General features: G+C 36.3%; 4 protein-coding genes across 4 annotated transcripts in view; all 4 read right to left on the bottom strand.

Annotated features, from left to right (window-relative positions):
* Window positions 1-2,544: 2,544 nt before the first annotated feature.
* On the bottom strand, window positions 2,545-7,134 carry CBG13076 (the record flags this gene model as incomplete). Its single annotated transcript, XM_002646653.2, has 11 exons — window positions 2,545-2,685; window positions 2,910-2,979; window positions 3,469-3,572; window positions 4,306-4,414; window positions 4,465-4,676; window positions 4,946-5,048; window positions 5,092-5,174; window positions 5,219-5,598; window positions 5,740-5,865; window positions 5,914-6,036; window positions 7,032-7,134. 11 exons carry the CDS (start codon window positions 7,132-7,134, stop codon window positions 2,545-2,547), a joined length of 1,554 nt encoding a protein of 517 aa, XP_002646699.2.
* Window positions 7,135-8,485: 1,351 nt separating this feature from the next.
* Cbr-fust-1 lies at window positions 8,486-10,991 on the bottom strand (the record flags this gene model as incomplete). Its single annotated transcript, XM_045242105.1, has 8 exons — window positions 8,486-8,593; window positions 8,641-9,271; window positions 9,335-9,479; window positions 9,659-9,696; window positions 10,271-10,328; window positions 10,469-10,682; window positions 10,817-10,920; window positions 10,988-10,991. The coding sequence occupies 8 exons, from the start codon at window positions 10,989-10,991 to the stop codon at window positions 8,486-8,488; spliced, it is 1,302 nt and encodes a 433-aa protein (XP_045095050.1).
* Window positions 10,992-13,104: 2,113 nt separating this feature from the next.
* CBG13074 lies at window positions 13,105-15,609 on the bottom strand (the record flags this gene model as incomplete). Its single annotated transcript, XM_002646651.1, has 8 exons — window positions 13,105-13,390; window positions 13,755-13,862; window positions 13,913-13,986; window positions 14,330-14,457; window positions 14,511-14,777; window positions 15,151-15,267; window positions 15,315-15,448; window positions 15,503-15,609. 8 exons carry the CDS (start codon window positions 15,607-15,609, stop codon window positions 13,105-13,107), a joined length of 1,221 nt encoding a protein of 406 aa, XP_002646697.1.
* Window positions 15,610-23,940: 8,331 nt separating this feature from the next.
* Window positions 23,941-24,897, bottom strand: part of Cbr-gld-3 — a gene marked incomplete at both ends in the record, with an annotated part of 5,721 nt that continues 4,764 nt past the window's right edge. Inside the window, one exon of the mRNA XM_045242104.1 lies at window positions 23,941-24,024. Coding sequence (XP_045095049.1) covers window positions 23,941-24,024 — 84 coding nt within the window. The remainder of the gene's footprint in view (window positions 24,025-24,897) is intronic.

The following is a 24,897-nucleotide window of genomic DNA, read 5'->3' as shown; positions in this document are numbered from 1 at the left end:
ATATCAGCAACATTTTACTAGTTAGCCACTTTTTGATATCTTTCACAGTAAATGAGATATATAGGCTCAAAGTGGACGATCCGGGTGTCGTTCTATTAGAGGTTTTACGGTGAATTCAGGAATTCAAGACACAAGTCAAAAAGTGTTATCTGCTTTGTATCGACAACACAAATGTGGTATGTGACTGGAAGTCTAGGCTAGAAAAATTACAGAACGATCTCTGAGACTTGCAAACAAGGACCTTTTTTTGTGGACTACAGAATTACTATTAGAATCTCTAGCAGAATTTTTCGATTTGCCTGTAAATTTCAGAGTTGATTAGACAAAACACGAGCTACATTTTGTCATTGGGAACTTCATTGTGCAAATTCAACCAAGCGAGATAAGTGGTCTTGAATGAGAGCTTCTCAAAACACCGCGGAGAAAGATAAAAAAGGTCTTCTTAAAATTGAAAGTCATAAAAATCGAACTATGTTGACGTCACTATAAAAGTAGTTCAATTGATTTGAAAAAATATGTTTTCACCGAGTTCAGCAACCATATCTGCGTTTACTTTCAGACCGCGGGGTTTTCGAATAATATATTTTTCTATGGAATAACCTGACGTGACCTGGCCTTATCACCACAACATACTCTACTAACCTTAACCGATGTGCCGATGATCAGATCTCAGATAAGAAAACGAACAGTTCCAACTTGGAGAGCAATCTCCTCTCTCCTCCAGGGGTGGGCGAGGACGGGAGAAAAACCTTCACGTTTTGCAAATTTTCCAAGCTTTTTTCGCAATACGAGATTAAAGGCGCACGCTAATTCGCCGGCGGGCCTCGACACGTAAAAAATAAAATTTCAATAAAATTTTTCAAAATATAAAATTTATTTTCCACACCATTTTTACGTACACATCGGAAAAATTGCGTGCGCCTTTAATCTCGTATTGCGCGTGTTTTGCAATTCGTTTCCGACGAAAGTCGATTGCTCGCACAGCCCTGCTCTCCTCTCTCCTTCCTCTCCTTTTTCCCTGGCAATCCACACCTCTCCGAAAGATCGGACGTCCTCTGGATTCGTTTAGATGAAGGATCCGGTAAAAAGATTTCCTCATTGAAGCGCGGTTTTCAAATGTTCTTCGAATACTGTATATAAATACTGAATGAGAGGGGAATCAAAAATTGAGACGCATTTTTCCAAAATTAAAACATTCCAGATAAATCAGAAAAGAAAAACTCAACTTCAGTTTAAACTTCAAAAACAGAAATTCACAAGACCAAAAATTCATGAGATTTCAGAACCGTTTTTTAGTTCCAAAAAGACAAAAAAATCAGATTCCGTAAAACCTGTATTAGAAGGGCCCCCACATTGTCAAGTTTGAGCACAATTATCTCGGCTCCTATTAGAGATATCGAAAATGTGTCAACTGATAAAATCTTTGTGATATTACAGTAAAAATGTATCAGTTGACATCTTTTTCATATCGTTGACAGGAACCGAGATAAATTGGATCGTAGGATGAAAAGGCTAGGGACAATCGACAGAAACTCATAGTTTCTGAGGCCAGTCTGTAAAGTCTGTAAAGTCTTCTTCCTATCTAGATTCTAATTCTGCTGCATTTTGTGATGTTTGGAGAATCGGTAACGAATCCAGATTCACCGCGTGCTCGTTCCAAATGATGTTCGCAAGAATTTCAGATGGTTGTCGGGTTACCATTTCCTGGCTCTACTGATTCTTCAGATATTTCACTATGTTGCATTGATTGACTTTCGTCCACTCCGGTCTTTTAAGCTTTTAGTCTCTAAAGTACTCAATATGTCTAGATTATAATTCTGCTCCATTTTGAAATGTTTGGAGAATCGGTAACGAATCCAGATTCGCCGCGTACTCCTTCCAAATGAGGTTCGCAAGAATTTCAGATGGTTGTTGGGTTGCCATCCAAACTGACCTCGTCTGAATATGAAGATATCACATCTTTCATTCAATGCGCTGTTACTTTTATTACTGTTACACTATTGATTTCAGATTCAATCAATTACTAAGCAGTTACTCGGATCGATGCCTCTTCATCTTCATTCGAACTTTCATAGAGGTAAAAAAACCTTCTGGCTTCCTCTTTTTTTCGATTATTACCAGAAATAAAAGATCACTCTTGAATCTTGTTTCCAGCTTATATTCATATAGTACTGGACTATTTTCATGTTTTGTTCTGTTTGTATGAAAGTCAATGTGTCATTTGCTCAAATAGATGTTCTAGAACTTTCTTGATTATGGTTAAGTCTTCTAAAAAGTTCCTGACTATTTTTGAATTTATCAGGTATTATTCAGATAGTAGTGTGATAAGTAATACCCACCATTATATTCTCCAGGGACCTAACAATATTTTAAGGATCCTCTAAGTTTGGTGTCTAAAATGCCAATTTTATGTAATTTATCTGTGAATTTTTCAATTTTTTGAAAAGTCCGAGAAACTTTATTACATGGCTAAAAGCCTACACTGAATTTCTTTTTTTAACACTGGGAATACAAGATTATCAGAATTTTTAGATTAAGAAATATTTAAAGCAAATCTGAAATTTCTCTTCGTGAAGCTGTGGCATCTGCTGCCAATGAGGAAACAAGAACATTGAGTTCAGCAACTTGACTGTCTGATTCAGCCAATCTCTCTTTCAGAATTCTCACTTGACGTGATAGATCTTCCTGAAATTTATTTCACTTCAAATTCTTGATTATTCAGGTTAAAAGCAAAGCCATGCAAACATAAAATTAGCAAATCTCACTGCATTTGAAAAAATAATTTATTAACATTAAATAAATAAAGTGAATTGATATGCGTTGTCTGATAGTGAGTGAAATGAATAAAATCAGTGAAATTAAAAACGAATTGATGACGATAGACGGTGATGGACCGGACTGCCGCTCACCTGAGTTTTAATATGAACAGCATCGGAGAGACGACGGATCTCATGTCGTTCGTGCTCCAATTCTGACACTCTGAAACTTGATTCAAGTCAAACGTTCTATGCTTTTTCCTGTTCTCCGGTTTCCTCTTATTTCTCCGTCGAAAATATTTTTTTTCAAAAATTTTCTAAAATCATTTATTTAAAAACATTTTTACAAAATCAGAAAACTGATTAACTGATTAGGGTTGAGCATAACCGAGGAATAGGGAAACCGTTAAACGGAAGACCGGGATTTTTTAAAAAGAAAGTAGAAACGAGGAATATTACTTTAAACGTTCCAGGAGGCGTTCAGGAATTCACGAAAATTGTAGCATTTTCAGAGCTTTTCAAAAAATGTTTTAGTTCAACTGAGGACTGTTAGAGGGTTTAAAAATAAGAATTGCGTAAAAATAGAGATACAGTTCCGGTTTACCGTAATCTACAGTGTATTCTACCAGTCCCAGATGACGTTTCTGAAGAAAACAAAACGAAAATGCGGTGAGGCTAAAAAAGTGAGTATTCGAGAAGAGGATCAGCTGACCTTCGAGCGTTTTCAGCTGCTTCGCGGGTTGCTGATTCGAGAATTGATTGAAGATGGACTAGTTGTTCTCGCAGTGATAAGACTTCTGATTCTGCCGCGTATTTCTGAAGTTTTTGAACTTTGAGCAAGATTCTTGAAGTGCCTTTCTTTGTTATACAGGGTCTCGCATGATTACCAGGACTCAAGTTTGTACTGCTATAAAACTTGAGTAGAGTGTTGTACTGAGCTCAAATTTGAAATGCAAAAACTCAAAAAATTTATCAGTAAACTGACCAAGTTTCAAATTGTTTGATCAACTTTGAGCTGAGTTATCGCTTGTCAAAGTTGCTACATCTCATAAAAATAACAAGAAGCATTACGCCGCTCATGTTTGAATATAACAAAGCGAGACTTGAGGAACCGCTTTGGAAATTTCAGTAGCTTTGATTCAGGCGTAAAATTATATTTCTACTAATTTTCGTGCTTCCAAGATACTTGTGTCTAAAGATATGCCAGCTTTTATCAAAATTGCGCCACCCAATCATAGAATGACCGCAGAACTTTGGGTCCATATATCTCATTTCCTGTGAAAGATATCAAAAAGCGGTCAACTGACAAAATATTTTTGATATTATGATAAAACGTTTATCATTTTACTTCTTTTTCATATCTTTCACGAGATTTATGGGCTCAAAGTGGACGGTTTGAATGTCATTCTATTAAAGCTAACGTAGACTTTCCTAGACTTGATGAGTAGTTTTGAAAATTTCGTAAAATTATTTTTCTACCAATTTTCGTGCTTCCAAGATACTTATGTCTAAAAATATACCTGTTTTCATAAGTCTGGGAATTACTTACAACTTTATCCCAATCCTGCTGTTTCTCTTTCAATTCTTTCGCCCAATTCTCATTGACACAAGTGAGCTCCTCATCGACATGTGCAAATCGTCGTTCCAAATCCTCATTCCTAAAAAAAAAACATGAAACATTTAAAGCTACAGTAATCGTTCAATTTACCTGTTTCTCAATTTCGCATTTTCCTCAAAAACTTCACTATGAATGCTCACCATCTGTTTGTTGTTCTCTTTCGATTCTTCCGTCTCTACTCGCATTCTTTCATTCATTTTGTGAAGTTCTTTGTTTTCATGAATCGCATGAATGAACGTTGGAACGTTCTCGTAATCCTCAATTCCAGCTGCCTCTGCGAATGGTCTCAATTGATCCAGTTCCTAAAACTAGTGAGAAATTTTAAGATTTGAGGAAACTTGTTAAATTACTGTATTTCCTCTAATGGAAGTCCACCAAAACCGTCAACTTTGAGCTTAATTATCTAGGTTACCATGAAAGATATCACAAATTTGTCAACTAGCAAAACATCGGTGATATTATGACAAAAATTTTATCAGTTGACATATTTTTGATATCTTTTGCAGAAATCGAGATAATTGAGCTCAAATTTGACTGTTTGGGTGTGCTTCTGTTACTGGGAATACGGTACCTTTGCCAAAATTTCTTTCGAAGAAGTGAGCATTGAAATCGTTTCTGACATTTCCTTGATTCTGTTGTGACTTGTTTCCAAATTTGCTTTTAATCCTTGGTTCCTGAATATAAACTTTTTTTACTTACTTCTAATAGAATTCTTACTCTTCTTCCAAGTTCACTAATTTCAGTTCCAACTCGGTGACATTATCTTCCAAATTTCCAGATTTTTGACTCAACTCGCTAATCTTTAAAATTGCTTATTTTTTTCTTTTCTTGCCCATAAACTTACCGTATGCCTTGATTCTTCCAATTTCTTCAAAGCCTCACTGACCATATCCAATTCCTGTTGCTTGCATTCAACCAAACCATTCGACTCCTTCAAACTTGCTTCATTCTCTTTCAATCGTTTCTCCAAATTGCGCAATGACTCATTCAATTTTGAAATCTCCTGTCGATTCGAATCAATTATCTGATCTTTGGCCGTCGAGATTCGACATAAATCAAGAAATTGTTGTTCCAATGGGCTCAAATCTCTTCCAGCGTTTTTCAGCATTTGTGAGCGTTCCTCAATGGCTTGAATCGGATCTGGAGTTACTGTAGATGACGATGTTGAGGAAGCTGTATCCCGAGATGAAGTGTGCTGTCTTTTCTTTGTCAAGTGGCTCATGTCTGGAACTTGTTTATTTGTGACAATTTTTTTGCATCAAAAAGATCTCGAATTTCTGCGAACAGCTCGCTGGCGCGCCTTCGGCGCGATACTACGGTGGTTCAAGTTCTTTTCTACACAATTCTAACCCATTTAGACTTTACCTATTTTCATTCCAGATACCATCATCATCTTCTGAACTGCCTGCACACTCTTTTCAAATTGTTTCGTTGCTTCACTATAGGAAGCAGTGTGACCAGGATTTCCAGTTGCAGCATGACATCTTTGACCTGAAATTTATAACCAACTTTCCTAAAAATAAAGTTTCCTATCCCTACTCAAAGTCACATAATATTCTCGATCGTTCCATGCTCCGCCCGGAGCCATGAACTTTTTTCCATCGAATCGAACTGATTTCTTGCACGGATCTCCAGTTTCTCGATAGTACATCCCAGAACATCCTGTAATTTTTAATCATCTTTCTTCTCCATTTTCCCTCATATAATCATTGCTTATAGTCTATTAGATAGTGTAGGGAATCTGGAGACCCAACTGATAAGAAAAGCTTCTTCTGCCTTTTTCGGTGACAATGCATTCCCTCCCTCTCCAATTATTTGCATACCATTACATGATTCGATTTCATTACATTCCAAAAATTAAAAAAAAAAGAAAAAGGTCAGCAGAAAAAAGGAGAAGAAGATAGTAGGGGAGGTTTGATGCCTACATCGGAGGAAGTGACAGAAATAACGCTGTTCCGTTATTATCAATTTCTCACATACCCAACCAAATAATACTATGTCAGCAGGAATTCACGTGAATCATACTACATGTTTCTGCAAGATGAGAGTGATACAAACCATATATGGTGTTTTTTCCTTAACGTTTTAAATATTAATTTTTTCCCGTTTTTTTTATCTGAAAGTCCCAGAAAATCTGAAATTTTGAAACAAACGGACCAACGGCGGACCAAGCTTTGTGGACCAGTTATGATCGTTTTCAGTCAATTTAGCCTATTTCACTCAACATTTACCGATTTTTAGCCATTTTCAATTTATTTTAGCCTTCTTCAGTTGAATCTAAACCAATTTCCATAATTTGTGGCTCTATCTTCACAATTACCGTATTTTCTCTAATAGAAGCCCACTCAAGCCCTCAAGTTTGAAGTCAATTATCTGGGTTACTGTCGGAAATAACAAAAATCTGTCAACTGATAAATTTCTCATCATAATATCGCCAATATTTTATCAGTTGAACACTTTTTGAAGATATTTTACAGGAATCGAGATAATTGAGCACAAAGTTGACGGTTCGGGTGAGCTTCAATTAGAGGGAATACGGTAGTTAACTTTTTTGACTTCTGTTTTTTAAGTTCCCTTGAAAACCTGGTTTCTAGATTTCAATTATACGCAATTTTTTTCAAAATTCTCAATCTACAGTAGTCTTCCAGTCGACTTACCCGGGAACGCGGTTTGCAATGAAGTCCACAAAATGCCGGCATCCTCATCAAACTCCACTTCAACGGGTTCCACACCGATGCGAAGAGATTTAACTGCAAACATTGTTTTTCCCTTTTCTTGCAAATATCACATCCCCTAACACCGTGTTTGATTAGATATCATACCGCCATGTTACTAGGAGTAGGATTAATGATATTGAGTGATTTGAGAAGAAGAAAGAACCCCGGGGTGGGCAAACAAAATTTTGTACAAAAAACCGTTAATTTTTTTGATTCGAAACACGATTCGTAGGTCATTGAGTAAATAGGCAAGAGGAAATAGTTCGGGAGAGTGAGAAACGCAGAGATGGCGACCCAATAAGCTCATTGTTCCCGGAGAGCAAAATGAAGAACATGACAAAAGAATTTGGGAATTTGTGGGTGCTCCAAAATTCCGGAAAAATGAGAGAAAAGTTGTTTGAAACAATAGTTTAAAGAAGAATGGGACGTTATTATTCTGTTGTAAAAAAATTCGGAGGTCCCACAACGAAAACTACAGTAACCTGAAAATATTTGTATTTTCGGAGTTTAAATGTCGTTTATTATTCGATTTTCGTCAATTTTTTAGGTTTGACTGATATGAATAAATTCGGAAAATAACATATTTTCAGGTTACTGTAGTTGTCGTTGTAGTTGTCAAAGGTCCCACATCGGAAACTACAGTAACCTAAGAATATTTTTCGTTTCAGAATTTTTTGTCGTTTTTTCACTGATTTTTGTCGATTTTTCTACTAGTTTTGGCGAAAAAATTGACTAAAATGCACGAAAATAAATACCGGAAGTAAAAATATTTCTAGGTTACTGTAGTTGTAGTTGTGGGACCTTTGGCCACAGCTCTTTAATTCAAAAAAGTTTCGAAATTTAAAATGGATGAAATTCGATATTTCTTTTCAGATTAAGGTCGTTTTCCAGCCACATCTCCCATCGATTGATTGATTAAAATCTTACCTTGTAATCCAGTGATACTGCTCATTTATCGGTCGAATAGTTGTCCTGAACGGACAGTCTCTCCGAGTGTAAATTTGGGAGAATGAGAGGTGGTTGTTGGGCGCCGAGGGGACAAGGGAGGTCGGGGACGAGAAGAGAGATGAAGAAGCAGATAGCGTTGAAGTGAAGAGAGAAGAGAATACAGACAGTGACACGCCAGCAGCTGATGGAAGGAGGGAGGAGGAGCGGGAGGAAAAAATTGGAAAGAAAACAGATGTGGAAGCCAACATATTTATTGTTGAACTGAACAGAAATTAACTTATTTTCATAGACGGATGAAAATAGGAATTAAATGTTAAAATTAAAACGTATTTCATAAATAGACAGTGTGGGGGATTATTACAATTCTCTCTTTTTGAAGAGATCTTATAAAGAGGGGGTAAATAACTGTGAAGAATTTTTAATAAGTTTGAAGCTGAGTTAGCACTTCAATATGGACGGTATCTGTCTCCTCCTGGTGGACCTCCACCGCGGCGATCACCACCGCCACCGGATGGTCCTCCATCTGGTCGTGGAGCTTGGCACTGATTGCATTCCTGTAAAAATATTGAATTACTTTTCAACAGAAAAAAGATACACGGACCCGTCTGAATGCAAAGTTACTGTTTCCACATTGATCACATGGCCAGTCATTCTTTCTTTGCTCCATATTGGCATTTCCACCACCACCGCGTCCTCCACGGAATCCGCCTCTGTCGCCTCCTCGGAATCCTCCACGATCTCCGCCTCTGAATCCGCCACGGTCGCCTCCACGGAAACCTCCACGATCACCACCACGATCGCCTCCGCGGAATCCACCACCGCCTCCACGTCCTCCGTCATATCCTCCACGGCTGCCACCTCCGTAACCTCCACGATCTCCTCCGCGGTCACCACCGTAACCACCGCCACGTCCTCCCATAGGTCCGCCGAATCCGCCGCGGCCACCCCCACCACGTCCACCGAATCCTCCACCTCGACCACCTCTGTCTCCTCCGTCAGCTCGGAATTTGGCTAGTGAGATGATCATTGGGCTTGATCCTCCTGGAAATGGTTGCCCATTGTACATGGTGATAGCTTGTTGGGCTGCAGCAGAATCAACAAATGTGATCATGCATTCTCCCTTCGGCTCTCCAGAATTGCGATCCGTGTAGATCTTGATGCGTGGTCCGCGATCGTTCTTAGCAATGTCGCCACAAGTACTGAAGACATCGGCAATGTAGGCTTCGTTGGCCCTAAAAAGAATATAAATTTATTGCGAGCTATTTTCAAACCATATTTGTTCAGCTCAAACATACGTAGTAGAAATTCCTTGCACGAAAACAGTCTCTTTCAGCTCGACGCGTCCATCAGAGCCGAATTCGCGACCTCCCGCTCCTGCTCCGCCAGTGTTACCGCCGCCATAAGAGCCACCTCCTGGTCCATCGCGACGTGGTCCTCTATCTATAACGAAAGAGTGTATTATCGACATAAATTTGGTTTCAGTGACTATGTGTGAATGATATCATGCATAGGAAAGTTTCGAGTTTTTTTCTCTGGAACGTTTTTCAATTTTCCGTGTTGGTATTTATAAAAGAACTCGGTATAGTACACATAAAGAAAGCAAATCACATATTCAATACCTTGATAACCTCCTCTTCCTCCTGGAGGTCCGCCCTGCCTGCAAAACATCTTTCATCTTTCGAGTCTTCCGTCTTCTTCTCTCATGCTATCAACGACTTCAAATTTTCAAAGCCCCAATCACATATTTTTAACAGAACTATTTTAGTTTTTGTGTAGATACTCGAATCGCCACCGAACAGTATCATATAAAAACATGAGAGAGTCAGACAGAAGAAACTCGTGCACACTCGAAGTCGTTTTGTCGACTTCTTCATTTGTTGTTCTCGACTCGTTTGGAAACCATTTACATGTAATAATAGCTGAACTGCACAATATTTTAAGAGAAACCGGGCTATTAACCCATTTACCCACCGGGCACATTGTGCTCCGTATCGGGAACTGACCTTATTACTCAACTTACCAATCCAAACACGATAAAACAATTTTGACACACATTTTTAATTGACACTATTTTTGATATGAACACTGAACACCCTGAACTCTGTAGCGGCTTTAGCTTTTAACACAACACAACATTTTTCGGTTTTTTTCTCAAAATATTTTCGAAACACACCGTTTTCTATACTTCTTTCAAAAGTTTTTTGACTATCAAACTATTTTGTTTTACCTACCGATCAGAATTTCCATCGTCCCAGCGACTGCCACCGCGACGTTCTCCATCATATCCACCTGAAATCAATCCTTATGATCTCTGCTGTATAATGAAGAAATAATACCTCTTCCTCCTCCATAACCTCCTCGACCTCCTCCACGGTCTCCACCATATCCCCCTCTTCCACTGTCGTGGCCTCCTCTTCCTCCCTGATAACCTCCACGTCCTGAATCGTAACCTCCTCTTCCACCTCCACGACCACCGTCGTATCCTCCGCGGCTGCTTCCTCGGCTTTGACCATAGGGATCTGATCCAGCAGGTGGCCCAGAAGACTGTCCATATGGATCAGAACTTGGTGGCGGTGGTGCGTAGGGATTTTGGGGTTGTTGAGCTTGATCTCCGTAGGTTGCAGAAGAAGCGTATGGATCCTGCTGAGAATTAGAATACGGATCATGAGCATGAGCCCCAGCTGCTACTGCCTGCGCTCCCGGGTTATTATAAGAAGCGTATTGCTAGAACGACGGAAACATATTGAAAAAATTCGTGAAAAAGCGACAATTCTTACCTCAGGCTGTGCCCCTGGTTGTTGTTGTTGCTGTTGTCGGTAGTAGGCCCAATAGGCTTGGCCTTCCGGCGTACTGTAGTCCGGCTGATTTTGGTCATAGGACGCTGAAAAATCGATACATAGTAATTTTTGAAGCAATAGTACTTATAATTAAAAAGATTTAAAAATTACCCATTTTTATCTGCAAGTTCGGAAGCTTCGCACGATCGATGACAACGTCTGTAATAATAATTATAATAAAAACATCATTAATTAAAAGTAAAACATCTAAATTTTTCAAGATAAACGCATTCCTTGAACGCATTCTCAACGAATTCAGAAAATTGTAGCCCTTGCCGCGTCGCGGCTACGCGATGCGGTCGCACTTGCAACAGAGCGCGCTTTCGCAAACCTCGTATTTTCGGCGCGTAATTCGAAAAAGGGTTTTTGAGCCTATTTCACGAAAGTCTGAAAAATTTGACGATGCCTTGGTTTAAAATGTTTATTATTAGATTACAACATTAAAATAAATAAACAAAAAAAGAAATTCTCAAAAAATGAACACATCGTTTAACCAACAGTACAGAATCCACAGGTTCTTGGGCACTGAACTCTCATCAATGGAATATAAATTGCGTTCATGCAATATGCACGAAGTCTGGTACAATCACTGGTTCCAGTTGATGGATTGGTTCTATCGACACAGGTTGAAGAAACTGTTGTAGAGGTTACAGATGTACGGGTTGTAGATGAAGTGCCTGTGATATGGATTGCTCATACTCATCCACTAAAAAGACACTTACAGTATCCACAGGTTCTTGGACATTGAGTTCTCATTAGAGTTAGGTAAACAGAGTTGGTACAAAGGTACGCCCTGTTTGGACAGTCACTTCTCCCAGTCGCTGGATTAGTTAAATCGACGCAAGCCCAAGAAATAGAGCACAAGGCAGCAAGAACAGCTACTGTAGTTGAGTGCATATTGAAACAATTTGAATTTTTTTGAGCTTATAGTCCTATTTATACTGGTTTCTCCAACGGCAAAAATTGTTTGAACAGATGATTGACACCAGACTATTCTTCAAACTTCCAGAACATTTTGTCCTATTAATTTTCCGTTTTTTTTTTGCAAATAAAGGATGTTCAAACATGTTTCATTGTATTATTTGTACATGAGTTATCCCTAAACTTGCAACAGATTTCAAGAGTTACAGTAACCCCAACCACTATTATTATGCTTGTATTAAAAAAAACTGGCTCTATGGAAGAGAAACGCCGGTAGCCGTGGCCGAAGGTCCTTCAACTACAACTACCGTAACCTACATTCTTCAGTTCTTTTTCTCCATTAGTGTTGCTTTTCTACAACTTTTGCGTTAAAAACCTCCGATCAAATCGGGAAATGAAATTGTTAGAAATCTGAAAAATTGCCGGAAAACGGACACAAACCGAGAAAAAAAAATTAAAGTAAAGAAGATTTGTTAACTACGGTACCGTAAAACCCTTTAATAGAAGGACCCCCTAACTTTTTACTTTCAGCTGAATTATCACGGTTCCCGTAAAAGCCATCAAAAATGTGTCAACTAATAAAATGTAAGTGATTTTATGAGGAATGTTTTATCTGTTGATTACTTTTTGATATATTTTAAATGAGCCGAGATAAATGAGCTTAAAGTTATGAGTTATGGGGCCCTTCTATTAGAGACTTTACGGTAATATTCCTTATATATAAAACGCTAGAGGCGTCTGTCCGTCCCGTTGTCACTCTGTCGACTTTTGAAAGGCTTGAAAATAACTATAGATTTAAGTGACATTTTAAGAAAAAAGAGAGAAGCGACGAACCAGTAAAAACTGGATTAAAACGCGCCGAAGGCGCACCAGCTTGATGGTGCTCAATAATCGAAAGCACGACACTACAAGCGAATGGCTGAATTTCGGACTACAAAAACAATTTCAGTGTTTTCAAATATGATTTTCTGATAGGACACATTCTGAAACTCGAAAAATTCAAAAAAATTTATTTTTAAAAATTCACATTTTGGATTCGTTTCTGATTTGAGAGTGTGTTTTGAAACTCCCGAAATTGTTATTGTAGTCTGAAATTCATCCATTCTTTTGTATTAGCACGGTTTCGAAATGACTGGTTTCGAAGTGGCTTTAATGTGTTAACTCGATTATAAAAAGACACATGTTTTATTTGTTGCATGTAAATTGAAAAAAAAAATTTGCACCCATTTTGAAAATAACCCATATTAAAAAAACCGTATCAGAAAAATAAGGAAAAGTTAAATCGCATATTACAAAAAGTTACTATATCACACCATATCTCCATCGGTGTCCGATCCTTTTCTCGTTAAAATACTGATCTTCGCTCGAATTCCATATGGACTGTTTGGCTCTTGTGAAACTGTTGACTCTTTTGGAGAACTTTGAAGGAACGATGCTCCAGCTGCATCGTCCATTGATCCTCCAATTGAACTTCGGTAGGAGATTGAATGAAGAACTTTCATGGATGGAGGTACTTGTTGCCGAAGACTTCGGTTTGTGGATGGAGACGCTGCATGAGACATTGTTGATCGTTTTCTCCGTTCAGTGGCAAATCTGAAAGTCTTTTTTTGAAGAATTTAAATTTTTAAAAAATCTTTGATCATATATCATTTTATGTCTGCCTACCAAAGTTCTAAGAAGAAGAAGCCGTTCCACTTCTTCTAACATTTCTTCTCACCTGACTATATTATTATTATGATCAAAAATGCTCTCACAAGACCATTGTGATGATCGAAACCAATTCATTTCCCTGTTAGCCTAATAAGATTAACCTCTGTTTGGAATCGACAACTTTCAAATTAAAGGATTAGAGGGTGTCATGTTCAGGGGATTTTGTAAACAAACAATAAAGAAAGATTAGAAAGAAAAGCCAATTGTGAGGTCATTCTGATTCTTTCTCAGAAGATCAAAAACATACCTAATGAGATTTCGAAGGTCTCGATTCATAACCGCGTAGAAAATCCAGTCACCAGCAGCATTTGTAGAGGTAAGCCAGGTGGCGATGAAGATTAACCATCGAGTAAAACTGAAATGAATTGAAGATTAAAATTTTTGAGAAGACGATCTTCGAATTACCTGAAGTCCCGGAAGTTACTGAACAAACGAATGCCAGCAGTTAGTTCCGATTGAATCGAATTGTCGGGGATGAACTGAAAAAATGTATTAGGGACAATATTAATAGAAGATCAGACTCTTTAATTTCTTATTTGCACTTTTTTTGTTTTTTGAAAATCAAATAAGATCAGGTGCAGCGAAATTCTAGGATTTCTTTTTTTTTAACCAAAGAGCGAGAATCGAAAATTGAACGGTCAAGTTCGAGCTCAATTATCTCAATTCCTATAACAGATATCAAAAAGGTGTAAATTAATAAAAGGTTTGTGATATTCTGATCAACAATTTGATAGTTGAACGCTTTTTTATATTTTCAACGAGAACAGAGATAAATTGGCCCAAAGTTGATAGCCCTTCTATTACAGGTTTTTGTAAACTAACCTGCATCAGAGACATTGGTAGCCAACATACAACATGGAACACTCCAACACGAACAATTGCAGCTGTCATCTCTCTCATGTATCTTGGTTCATTCACTAGAGATTCGCGGACTCTTGAATTAGCTTGCACTGAAAAATAGTATTATAGATTTTGAAAAGTCGAAATACAGAATAACACTCACCTCTAGCTCTCCTCTTTGTGAATTTCCTTCTTACATGTCGTACAATTTGTGAATAGTTCAAAGAAATCAGAGTGAGATCCACTAAAAAAGCCACAGCTGTCAAATAGGCAGCCACTCGTGGAAGAGCCTTTCCTCGATACGATCGAACACAATTCATTCCATCTGTTGATACTGTTACTGAATTGATTTGACAGATGATTGCCCAATTACAAGGCCAACAAATATAGAGGCTCCGATTGGTGTAGCATTTACGAATTGTCGGCGAACCTGAAAATTTTGGATACTGGTTATTGAACTTTTAAAAGGGGCAGGATATTTTTTTTTGAGTTAGGCTATGCATTCTGACGTATTGGGTTTCAATGCTAGTTTTTGTATTTTCCGCTTCATTTTGGTTCAAAGATGAGGTCACTAGGCTATCTTGAAGCTGAGATACAGCCATTTGAAGTTTTGAAGAGACGCAGACAGTTAGAGTGTTTCGTTGTCTGTGTAAAGCTTCAAATGACTGTATCTCGGCTTCCAGATGGTCTAGAAACTTGATTTAACGTGCAAATGAAAGATATTTAAACTGCCAATTCAAACGGAATTTTGGTAAATACGTTTTTAAAGTCCCCCACCTTTAAAGGAATAAACCTTACCTCACTACAGAATGGCTTCCGTATTGTAATGTATCGCTCAATAGAGATACATGAAAGTACTGTAAGCGAAGTGATTTTCACACTGTTCTCTAGTACAAACATTGCTCGACAACTGTTGGAATCTGAAAATTTCCAAATTTTTATTTTCAAGATTTTTGCTGAAACTCACCGAGCATGAAATGTGGTAAAAAATGATAAAGAGATCTGACTAAAAGAGCCATCAAAACTGTTAAATCGATCACTGCTAACACTGAAATATAAGCTCGTAATCGATCTGAAGGCGAACTTCTGGACATTAGTGATCTGAAAAATGATTGATAAATAATTATCACTGTATCAATTTAGTGAAAAACTCACTTTGGTTTCCGACTTCTGGCTACTGAGCAAACGACCCAAATATTCCCAAATAGGCCGGTTATTACTGTGGCTAAATAGAGGAAACCGGCAAAATATGGAGACATCATCTCCTCTGAAAATTAATAAGAAATTAGAAAACCGGAAAACAAAGAAAATAATCAGAAACGGTTGTAAATCAACAAAAAAACAAAAAAAAGGTGGAGAAGTCGATTACAAACGGGTGGAACAAAAAAAAACGAACATTGAATAGGAAGACCTTGAATCAAAAAGAAAAAAAACGGAGAAAAATCTAGGATATGTTAGCTTGAGGCGGGGGAGAAAATTGAGGGTGGAAGGATTTGTATCCAAGAAGCTACAACCAAGGAGAGCAGCAGGAGGCACGTCAGGAGAAGAGGAAAATATATTGATAAGAGATGAATGAGATTATTCCACGTCACAGAACAATTAGGTTACTCTTGAAACTGAAATACCATAAAACCTGTAATAGAAGAGCACCTCGCTGTCGAGTTTGAGATAATGAACGGGAAATTTTAGAAATAATTATAGAAGATCCATTTCTTGTTGCACTTTCTTTTGCTTTTCAAAAATCAAGAGCAAAAGTGCATTAAAATGCTGGGATTTTTTTCAGCTGAGCGAAAAATGAAAATTGAACTTGTGAACATTTGAAGGTTATTGGTTACCGTAGAACCTGTAATTGAAGGGTGCTCATACTGTCAAGTTTGAGCTCAATTATCTCAATTCCTATCAAAGATATCAAAATTTTGTCAACTGGTGAAATGTTTGTGATATTATGATAAACAATTCATCAGTTGACAACCTTTTTATATCTTCAACGGGAACCGAGATAAATTGTCTCAGTGTTGAAAGAAAGTTATGACGCCATTTTATTAGAGATTTTACAGTAACCCAATTTTTATTTATTTATTAGGGATTGTCGAAGTTCTAACAACAACAACAACACTTTTTGTGCTCAAAAACAACATTGGGCTGAAAAATGGTAGATTTATCATTTCTGAATAATTGGAAATTTTTTAGAACTTCTCACAAAATTTTCAAAAAATTACTTTTAAAGGGTCCCTCCCCATGGTAAAAAAAAGTGGTTTTTGAAATTGTTCAAAAACTAATTCAGGTGATAGAGAAATGTTCAAAAATGATTTTCGCACTCCAGAAAATTCTGGAAAACGAGTGGATGAAACAGTTTCAGCCTTTTCAAAAGTTCTTCTGTGCAAATTTTGAGCATATTCTCAAATGGTATCCATTTTTAAGATTTCCTAACAGTCAGAAAACAGGGCTCAATATATTTTGCTAACTTTCCGTAAAAAAAAACTAGACAATATACACCAAAAAATTCGCATTTTCTGAGCACCCAACTGGTTGACTTTTCTGGATGATCCCTCAAAAAAATGCATATTTTTCTATGCAGAACATTTGTTTTTCCGCTTATCCTTCCCACGAAAAAATTTGAATTTTTCCTGGGAAGAAGAAAAAACGAAAAATGTAGATCTAACACCTTCAAAAATGGGTGGGATAAAATTTTGAAAACAGAAAAATTGATTTTGCAGATTATGGTAGTTCAGAGTACAAATTTGCAGTTTTTTTCAGAGGGAAACTACATACAATGTGCAAAATTTCCAGTTTCAGAAGTTCATAAAAATCTTTTTTTTTAGATATCACTTTTCGAAAAAGTTCAAACTATTGAAGCTTTCAGAAATCTTATTAGGAGTCCTATCAGGACCAATTAGGGCGAAAAAGGGACCAAAAACAGACTAGAACCTGATCAAAAACAGACCAAAGACAGACCAAAAACGGACTAAAACCTTACCAAAAACAGACTAAAACCTGGCCAAAAACGGACTAAAAGCTGCCCAAAAACGAACTAAAAACTGATCAAAAGCGGACCAAAAACAGACCAAAGACTGACCAAAAACAGTATCGAATCAATTTTTGATAGTTTTTAGACCAAATATTGAAATTTCAAATTCCAAAAGAAGAATCGATTCATGGGGATTAGATAACTAATGGATGAAACAGCCACAGAGATATAAAATGATAAGGAATGTAGAATATGTCTTCTTCTAATTTAATTGATTAAAAAGGAAAAGTTACGGAATATCGAGAATCTGGAGAAGAGAAAAGGGGGATAAGAGAAGGAGAAGTAAAAGAAGAACAAATAATCAAATTGCTCATGTATGAGTAGAAAAGAGTCTTATAAGACTTTTTAAGGAAGAAACAGATAGTTTCAGATTACATGTTCCAATCAAAAAGAATGAGGAAATAAAAAAAGAAAATAATGAAAAAAAAATGGGAAGTGTTTTTGAACCTAGACATTTTTATGTTCTTTGAACGAAACTTGGAAAGTGTTCAAGATCACAAATTGAATTTGTTCCGCGCTAACAGACACTTTAAGCGTCGAACTTTTTCTCTTTGTCTGAAGGAATACTAAGAAAAGACATCGGGCCGTTTTTTTGGAAAAGAAAAGATAAGCTCAAACAATTAATTCATCAATAAAATAAAATAAAATCTTAATTATATTCATTTTCAGCAGCAGCAGAATGAATCAAAGAAGAAGCATTATTATTATTGAAGAAGGAGCACGTGTGTGTGACGATGAGACACTCACTATCAGATTAGTATGCGAAGGATTTTAAGAGAGAGAGAGAGATAGAGGGGTTTAAGGAGATGCACAGCAGTTCAAGAAGACACTATAAATACAAAGTGAATCATTTTTTGGGATATGAAATGATGATCTGAAAAAAAATATTTGAAAAGTAGCTCAGGATGAAGTTCACCCGGAAGGATGCAAGAGGAGGTCAACATAACATAACTTTTTCCAAGTCAACATAACATAACTTTTTATGAATTAACGAGGCCAGGAAGTTAGAGATCGGAAGCGGAGGAGTCCTAGATATTTTTAGTGACAGGAAGGACGAGTTTAGAAACAAAAATGAATAGGAATAGCATGGTGGGTGGGAGAAAATAATTTTTTTAAGTTTGCATAGAAGTTCTTTTTTTAATTCGGAAGCTAGAATCTTGCAAGTTCGAATATTGGAGCTCGTTTAACCAAAACATCGTCTTAAGATATAAAACTTACTAATTTATTCTTCTTCAGAACCGTTTTTTCAAAACACATTCGAGTCTAAACTACCATGAACACTCCAATAGAATTCCACCTTCTGCTTGCACCTTGAGCCTAATTATCTCAATTTCTACAAGAGATATCAAAACTTTGTCGACTAATAAAATGTTGCTGACACGCATTTTATCAGTTAACAGGTTCTCATTTCCTTTTGTAGAAATTAAGATAATTGAGCTCAAAGTGCAAGTATAGGGTGAACTTCTATTAAATTAAAGAATTCATGAAAAGGGGACTCTGAACTAAATTTTTTCTCAAATTTTCCATTAAAGCATTCCTAATGTTACGTATCCTCATAATATGACTTCGAAAAATCCAGTAAAAATTTGGGATCCCTGAAAAAAAAAAGTTTTCGGAATTTTCTACATTTCTGGAACTTTTGAAATTTTTTAAAATGTTTGATTTTTGGAATTTCAGAATTATGGAATTTTCGAAATTTAGCCTTTTAAAGAATGCGTCTCGCTGCAGTGTCCTAGGATTCTCCCTGTCGTTTGAAATTTTTAAAAGGTGGCGACTAGGGACGAGGATTTGAATTCCCGCGCAGTGAGAATTCTAGGCCATGGCGGCGAGACGCCTTTTTTAAAGGCAAAAATTCCATAATTCTGAAATCCCAAAAATCAAATTTTCCAAAAAATTTCAAATTCTCCAAAAATCAACAACTCCGAAAATTCCGAAATATTTTCGAGGATTTCGGAATGTTTTAAAAGTAATATTAGAAAAGTACATAACTTTTGAAAAAAAGTCCCCTTTAAGAAATAATAAAAACTCTTGCTCTCACTGATCTATAGACATGTACATAACTTTTAAAAATTTGGCTAGTAAGATATTCAAGAAAATTTTGACATTTTGAAAGGTTTCCCCATATATAGCTGTTTCTGAAACAGCAGCTGATACCCCGATCGTCATTAAAAAAAAGGCATTTGGCGTCAAAAACACCCGTTTGCTGATTGAGTTCTTGCTATTTTAAAGTTTACTTCCTAGATGTCTTTTGAATAAAAAAATCATGTTTTTGAATGTGAAACAATTTGTTTTCATATACCGTAAAACCTGTAACAGAAGGGCTCCACACTGTCAAATTTGAGCTTGTTAATTTCGGTTACTGTGGAAGTTATAAAAAAAAGCTGACAATTGATAAATTGTTCATTAAAATTTCAGCAACATTTTATTAGTTTATCACTCTTTGATATCTTTTACAGGAAACTAGATACATATACAGGTTTTACGGTACTTCAAAAAGTAAAGTGAATCTTAAAATTCGATAAAAAGAGTTGAAAATTCGAAAAAGTGAAATTCTAGCTCAAATAATTCTGATTCTGCTTTCTGACACTCTTATTTATACATTTCCTCTTTCTCTGATCAAGGTAAATCCACTACATATTGGACAAAAACAATACTATTCTGACTTGAATTCTAGCTTCAAATTTCAAGTATATACGCGCTAACATCATATTTTTCAACGGGTAGTTCCATCAACTTCTACTTCTGATGACCTCATTGCCTTCTGGAATTCTGAATTCCACGTCAACACAACAAACAAGATGTTTCCGTTGTTTTTGAAATCGAAATCAAAGCAAAATGTAAGCAGAAGGAAGAAAAAAATCAAGAAGAAGTATGCTCAAAGCACAAGATTATATCATATCACATCTCTCTTCTCCAAAAATCCGCCATAAATGCCAGTCATTCGGGATTAGAAAGGCCTCGACAAACCGGGGGGATATTCCTTATTTCATTTGAGACAAAAAAAACATTTTTTTTAAGTTGTAAAAAGAAGAGAAGACGCAGATTGCAAAAGCATTTACTCTTTTCTTTTGTAAACCGTCCTTTTTGTAATCAAAAAAAAAGGGGTTGTTGCCCTTTGTGATAAGAAAACGAGACAAAAGAAAAAAAAATTGAGACAACAAGTTATTAGACCACCAATAATGGTATTGTCATGAATACAACACATTTGTGTCATTTCTGATTTAAAACTTTCATTTTCTTTTTTAGGAAATTTGAATTTCGTTTTGAGTTATTGTACAGAGAACACCGGAAACCTCTTACAGGGCAAACAGAAAATATAAAAAAAGGCGACCTAAAAAACGAGTTGTGATAAGCCTGACTGTATATTATGATCTTTGAAATTTATAAAGAACAGGGTGAAAGTTGTTTCTGTAGATATAAATAATGATCGTATTTTTTAAAAAATCGGAGTTGTGAAAGAGAAGCGCCGGTGGCCGAAGGTCCCATAAGGACAACTACAAGTAACCTACATATATGTTTATTTTCAGCGTTTTTTCCTCGATTTCCGTGCAATATCAGTCAATGTTTACGCTATCAAAAATGTTTAACTTTCGACATTTCTGGAGAAATTTTTTTCATTTTTAAGGACTTATTTTCACCAGTTCTTGATTTTTTTTTGTTATATTTTTAACCAGAAAAGTCGCAAAATAACAATTTTTGATAGCGAAAACATTGCCTGAAATCGTACGGAAATCGAGAAAAATGACTTAAGGTTCACAACGACAACTACCGTAACCTAGAAATACTTTAAACGCCCTAATAGAACGTCACCCAAATTGCCGACTTTAAGCTCATGTATTTCATTTCCTGTAAGAGATATCAAAATGCAGTCAACTGACAAATCGTTTATCATAATATCAGCAACATTTTATTTGTTTATCACTTTTTGATATCTTTTACAGGGAATGAGATACATAAGCTCAAAATTAATTTTTCCAAAAAATAATTTGTTAGTTTTTCACTACCAAAAATTTTTATTTTGGGACGTTTTTGAGTTAAAAATAACAGGAAACTCAATGAAAAGCAGTAAAAATAGAAAACACAATTACTGAAAATGAAGATATTTTAGGTTACGGTAGTAGTCGTTGTGGGATCTTCAGCCACGATCACCAGATTTTCTCTTCCATAGCTCCGATTTTTTGTACCAGAGTAATATATAGAAAAAAAGTGGGCTGCGTCTCATTTCGGATTAATGGAAAATACCGCAAAATGAGTCAACAAAGCTAATAGTAATTGTAGACCGCGGTCTGAATCCAACGAACACTCTATCTCAGAAACTTCTTAAACATATGAGAATAGATCTTGGGATTTCCTTTTCAAAAAGTTCATCGAGCGTACGCACTTCTTCTACGATTATGTTCATCTTGCTGAGCAAACGTTAATATGATTCAAGATTTAGATTTTTTAAGAAGAAAATGTTGAATCATTCAAGCAATGTTTTTTGGCTAAATAAAAAGAGGCTAAATACATTTACAAAAGAGAAACAGAAATGAAAATGGCAACAGTCTTTCTGCGTTTTCCTCTTTTGTTTCTTTTTGTCATCACCAGTTCAGCAAAAGTACTTCTTCACAACCAGAGGATTCTTAATTAAGGTCTTAATTAGGGTAATCATTTGAATATACAACACGAATTTGGTCTCAGTCTATGTCAAACTACCGTATTCCAAGTTCCAGGTTTTTGAAGTTTCGAACTTTTTGGGAGCATTTCAGAAATTTCCGGAACCAAATAAATATAATTTTCCAAAACTTTTTAATTTCCCGGAATCTTGAAATTTTGTTATGAAATGACTGATTTGTAATTTTTTGAGTCCGACTTGCAAAACTTGGAATTTCGGTTTTCCTTCAGAATGGAGGAGTTCTGAACTTTAAAAAAGTGCAGTTTCCGGATTCTGAAAATTTCAAAAATCTTCGAAATTTTGAATTACAGATCCTGGAAAAATAAATTGTACGAAAAAAAATCTTAATGAGTAATATTATAGCGATATAGCGAAAATTGAAGATTCCGGAAATTTGAGAAAGTTGGGGAAAATCACATTTTTTGAGTTTTGAACCTTCTGAAAACTTCCGAAAACTCTGGAATTTCCAAATTCTGAGATTCTGAGAAAAACTGAGGTTCTTTAGAATTCTAGAACTTTCTGATTTTCGAAAAACTCAACGATTCATAACTCGAGAGTTTTAGACTCTAAAATTAAAAATCAGTTCGTTTGTAGGTTTTCAACAACAAAAAATTGTCTAAAAGCAATAGTAATCGTAAAAAGGGATCGAAAGTTTCAGGTTACGGTAGTTGTCGTTGTGGGACCTTCGGCAAAGGCCACCAGCGTTTCTCTTCTACATCTCCGACTGTTTTGTACCAGAATAATATCATAGAAACCACTGTAGGCCACTTGAGGGAACGCCGGCTTGCCGCCGTGGCCTAGGATTCTCACATCGCGGGAATTCAAATCCTCATCCCTATTCGTCGCCTTTTTCCGCAAAATTTCCCTTTCGATGGAGTTTTTTGGATTTTTTTTCTTGAATTTTTTCGTATTAATATTAGGAAAAATGACCGGTGAAATTCGTAGGAAGTCTGTCATCGAATCTCTGCTACTCGTCTCAAACTAAACGTATATAAAAACAAACGTGGTTTCAAATAAGAAGAAGAAAACGAAGAAGACAATTTTGATAGTATGGAAAAAGAAAAAGGGAAGAAAGGATGAAACGCGATGAGAAGTGAGTAGAGTCAGGCGGTCGACCCGATTGGCTCATTTCGGAGCCATAGTGCCTCCAATGGACCGTCCGTATCGAGACGACAAAATGGAAGAGGAGAGCGTCACTTTACGATAGTGTAGAAGAGAAGAAAATACAATCATGAATCGATTGAGAATAGAAGGGAACCCTTTTATAGGAACAAGGGAGACTACTGTAGCTGGAACCTATAATCAAAAATAATTGGTTCTTCCTTTTCATTTTCGTCACCAGAAGCTGACGTATCCTTTCTTGTGTCAATCTTTGATTTCCGAAACTCGAAACAAGAAAGTGTTCCGCAATTCGTTCATTTTTTCAGACAGAATCGTAGAGGAAATTGTAATAACTTGCTAATGAATGAAATCCTAGTTGTATGACAGTAGAAAAAAGAAAAGAGAAACCGTAAATGAAGTGAAATGGGTAGTGCAATTGTCTATACTGTCAAAAAGAGAGAGAAAAATACGTAGATATGATAAATATGATGAACCGGGAGGAGTGGGGCAATAATGAAATCAGGATGTGTTTGGGGGGAAACGGGAATAAAGTGGGGGAACGCAGAATAGAAGTATCGAAGCAAAGAAAATTCAAATTTCATCAGAAATTCTCATTCTTCTTCCTCTGGATACTACCTATCCAAGCTTTCTTCTTCTACGAAAAAAGAATTGAAAACACAGAAGATGAGGCGAAGAAGGAGTAGGTGAAGAACAAAAAGAGAAAAAAAGGAGATGTAAAGTGAAAACGGGGAAAACATTTAATTAGTAGGATAAAATGGTTGGTTGATATGACAATCGAATGGTGTAAGATCAATACATCTCAACGAATTTATTGTATGGTTTCTGATGATTGTTCGCTGCGGAATGCATAATCCATTGGGGACGTTGTTTCATCTGCAATTTCAATTTTTCATAATGAATAGAAACATTCTCCTGGACGTTTCAGAACCGCGCCATTTCAGAACCCGATGTTTCAGAACTTTTCTGCATTTTTGCATAGTGGTTTTTGCACACCAAATGAGTATTGCTCATTTCAATTTTTTGACCGTACTCCAAATAATGATAGGTTCACACTCGGAAACCCTCGAAAATTCCAAAAAAAAACATTGAAATTTCAAAAACGATGTCATTACTAAAATTATGCAAACATGAATGTCGATTTTTGAAGAGTTTCCGTGTATGAGCCTATCATTATTTGGAGTACGGTGGTAGATGAGAATGAATGAAAAACAGAACAACAATGAATTGAAATGAGAAATACTCATTCGGTGTCTAAAAACCTCTTTCCAAAAATGGAGAAAATTTTTTGAAACGTCGGGTTCTGAAAGGTCGTGGTTCTGAAACGTCCAGGAGCTCAGAAACATACCAAGTGATGGTTCCTGCACAATATTGGTTTCCAAATTTCTCTCTTTGAATGCAGAAGCGGCCATCTGAAATTGATTTTAAAAGTGTTTGAAATCTGAATTCCGGCCCTGAAACTAAATTTTGAGTTTTTAAGAAATTCGAAAATTCTGAAATTCCGAAAATTTCAAAATCGGAATATTCTGAAATTTTCGAATTTTTCAAAATATAAATTTTCCGAAAAGGCCATACCGAACATCCCTGTCTTGACCATGAAAAAATTGATTTTCTCTTGAATTTTTTGCAAAATTTTTAGACCTTTTCAAGTTTTTCAGCTATTTTTGATAATTCTTTCTGATTTTTAAGATTTTTTTTGTCTAAAATTTGACAGGGTGGTATTCGCGAAGATCACTGATCACTCTTCAA

Source organism: Caenorhabditis briggsae (genome assembly GCF_000004555.2).
Source record: "Caenorhabditis briggsae complete genome, chrII, whole genome shotgun sequence".
Taxonomy (NCBI): domain Eukaryota; kingdom Metazoa; phylum Nematoda; class Chromadorea; order Rhabditida; family Rhabditidae; genus Caenorhabditis; species Caenorhabditis briggsae.
Note: the sequence above shows the minus strand (reverse complement) of the source record. Positions and strands in the feature narration are given on the sequence as shown.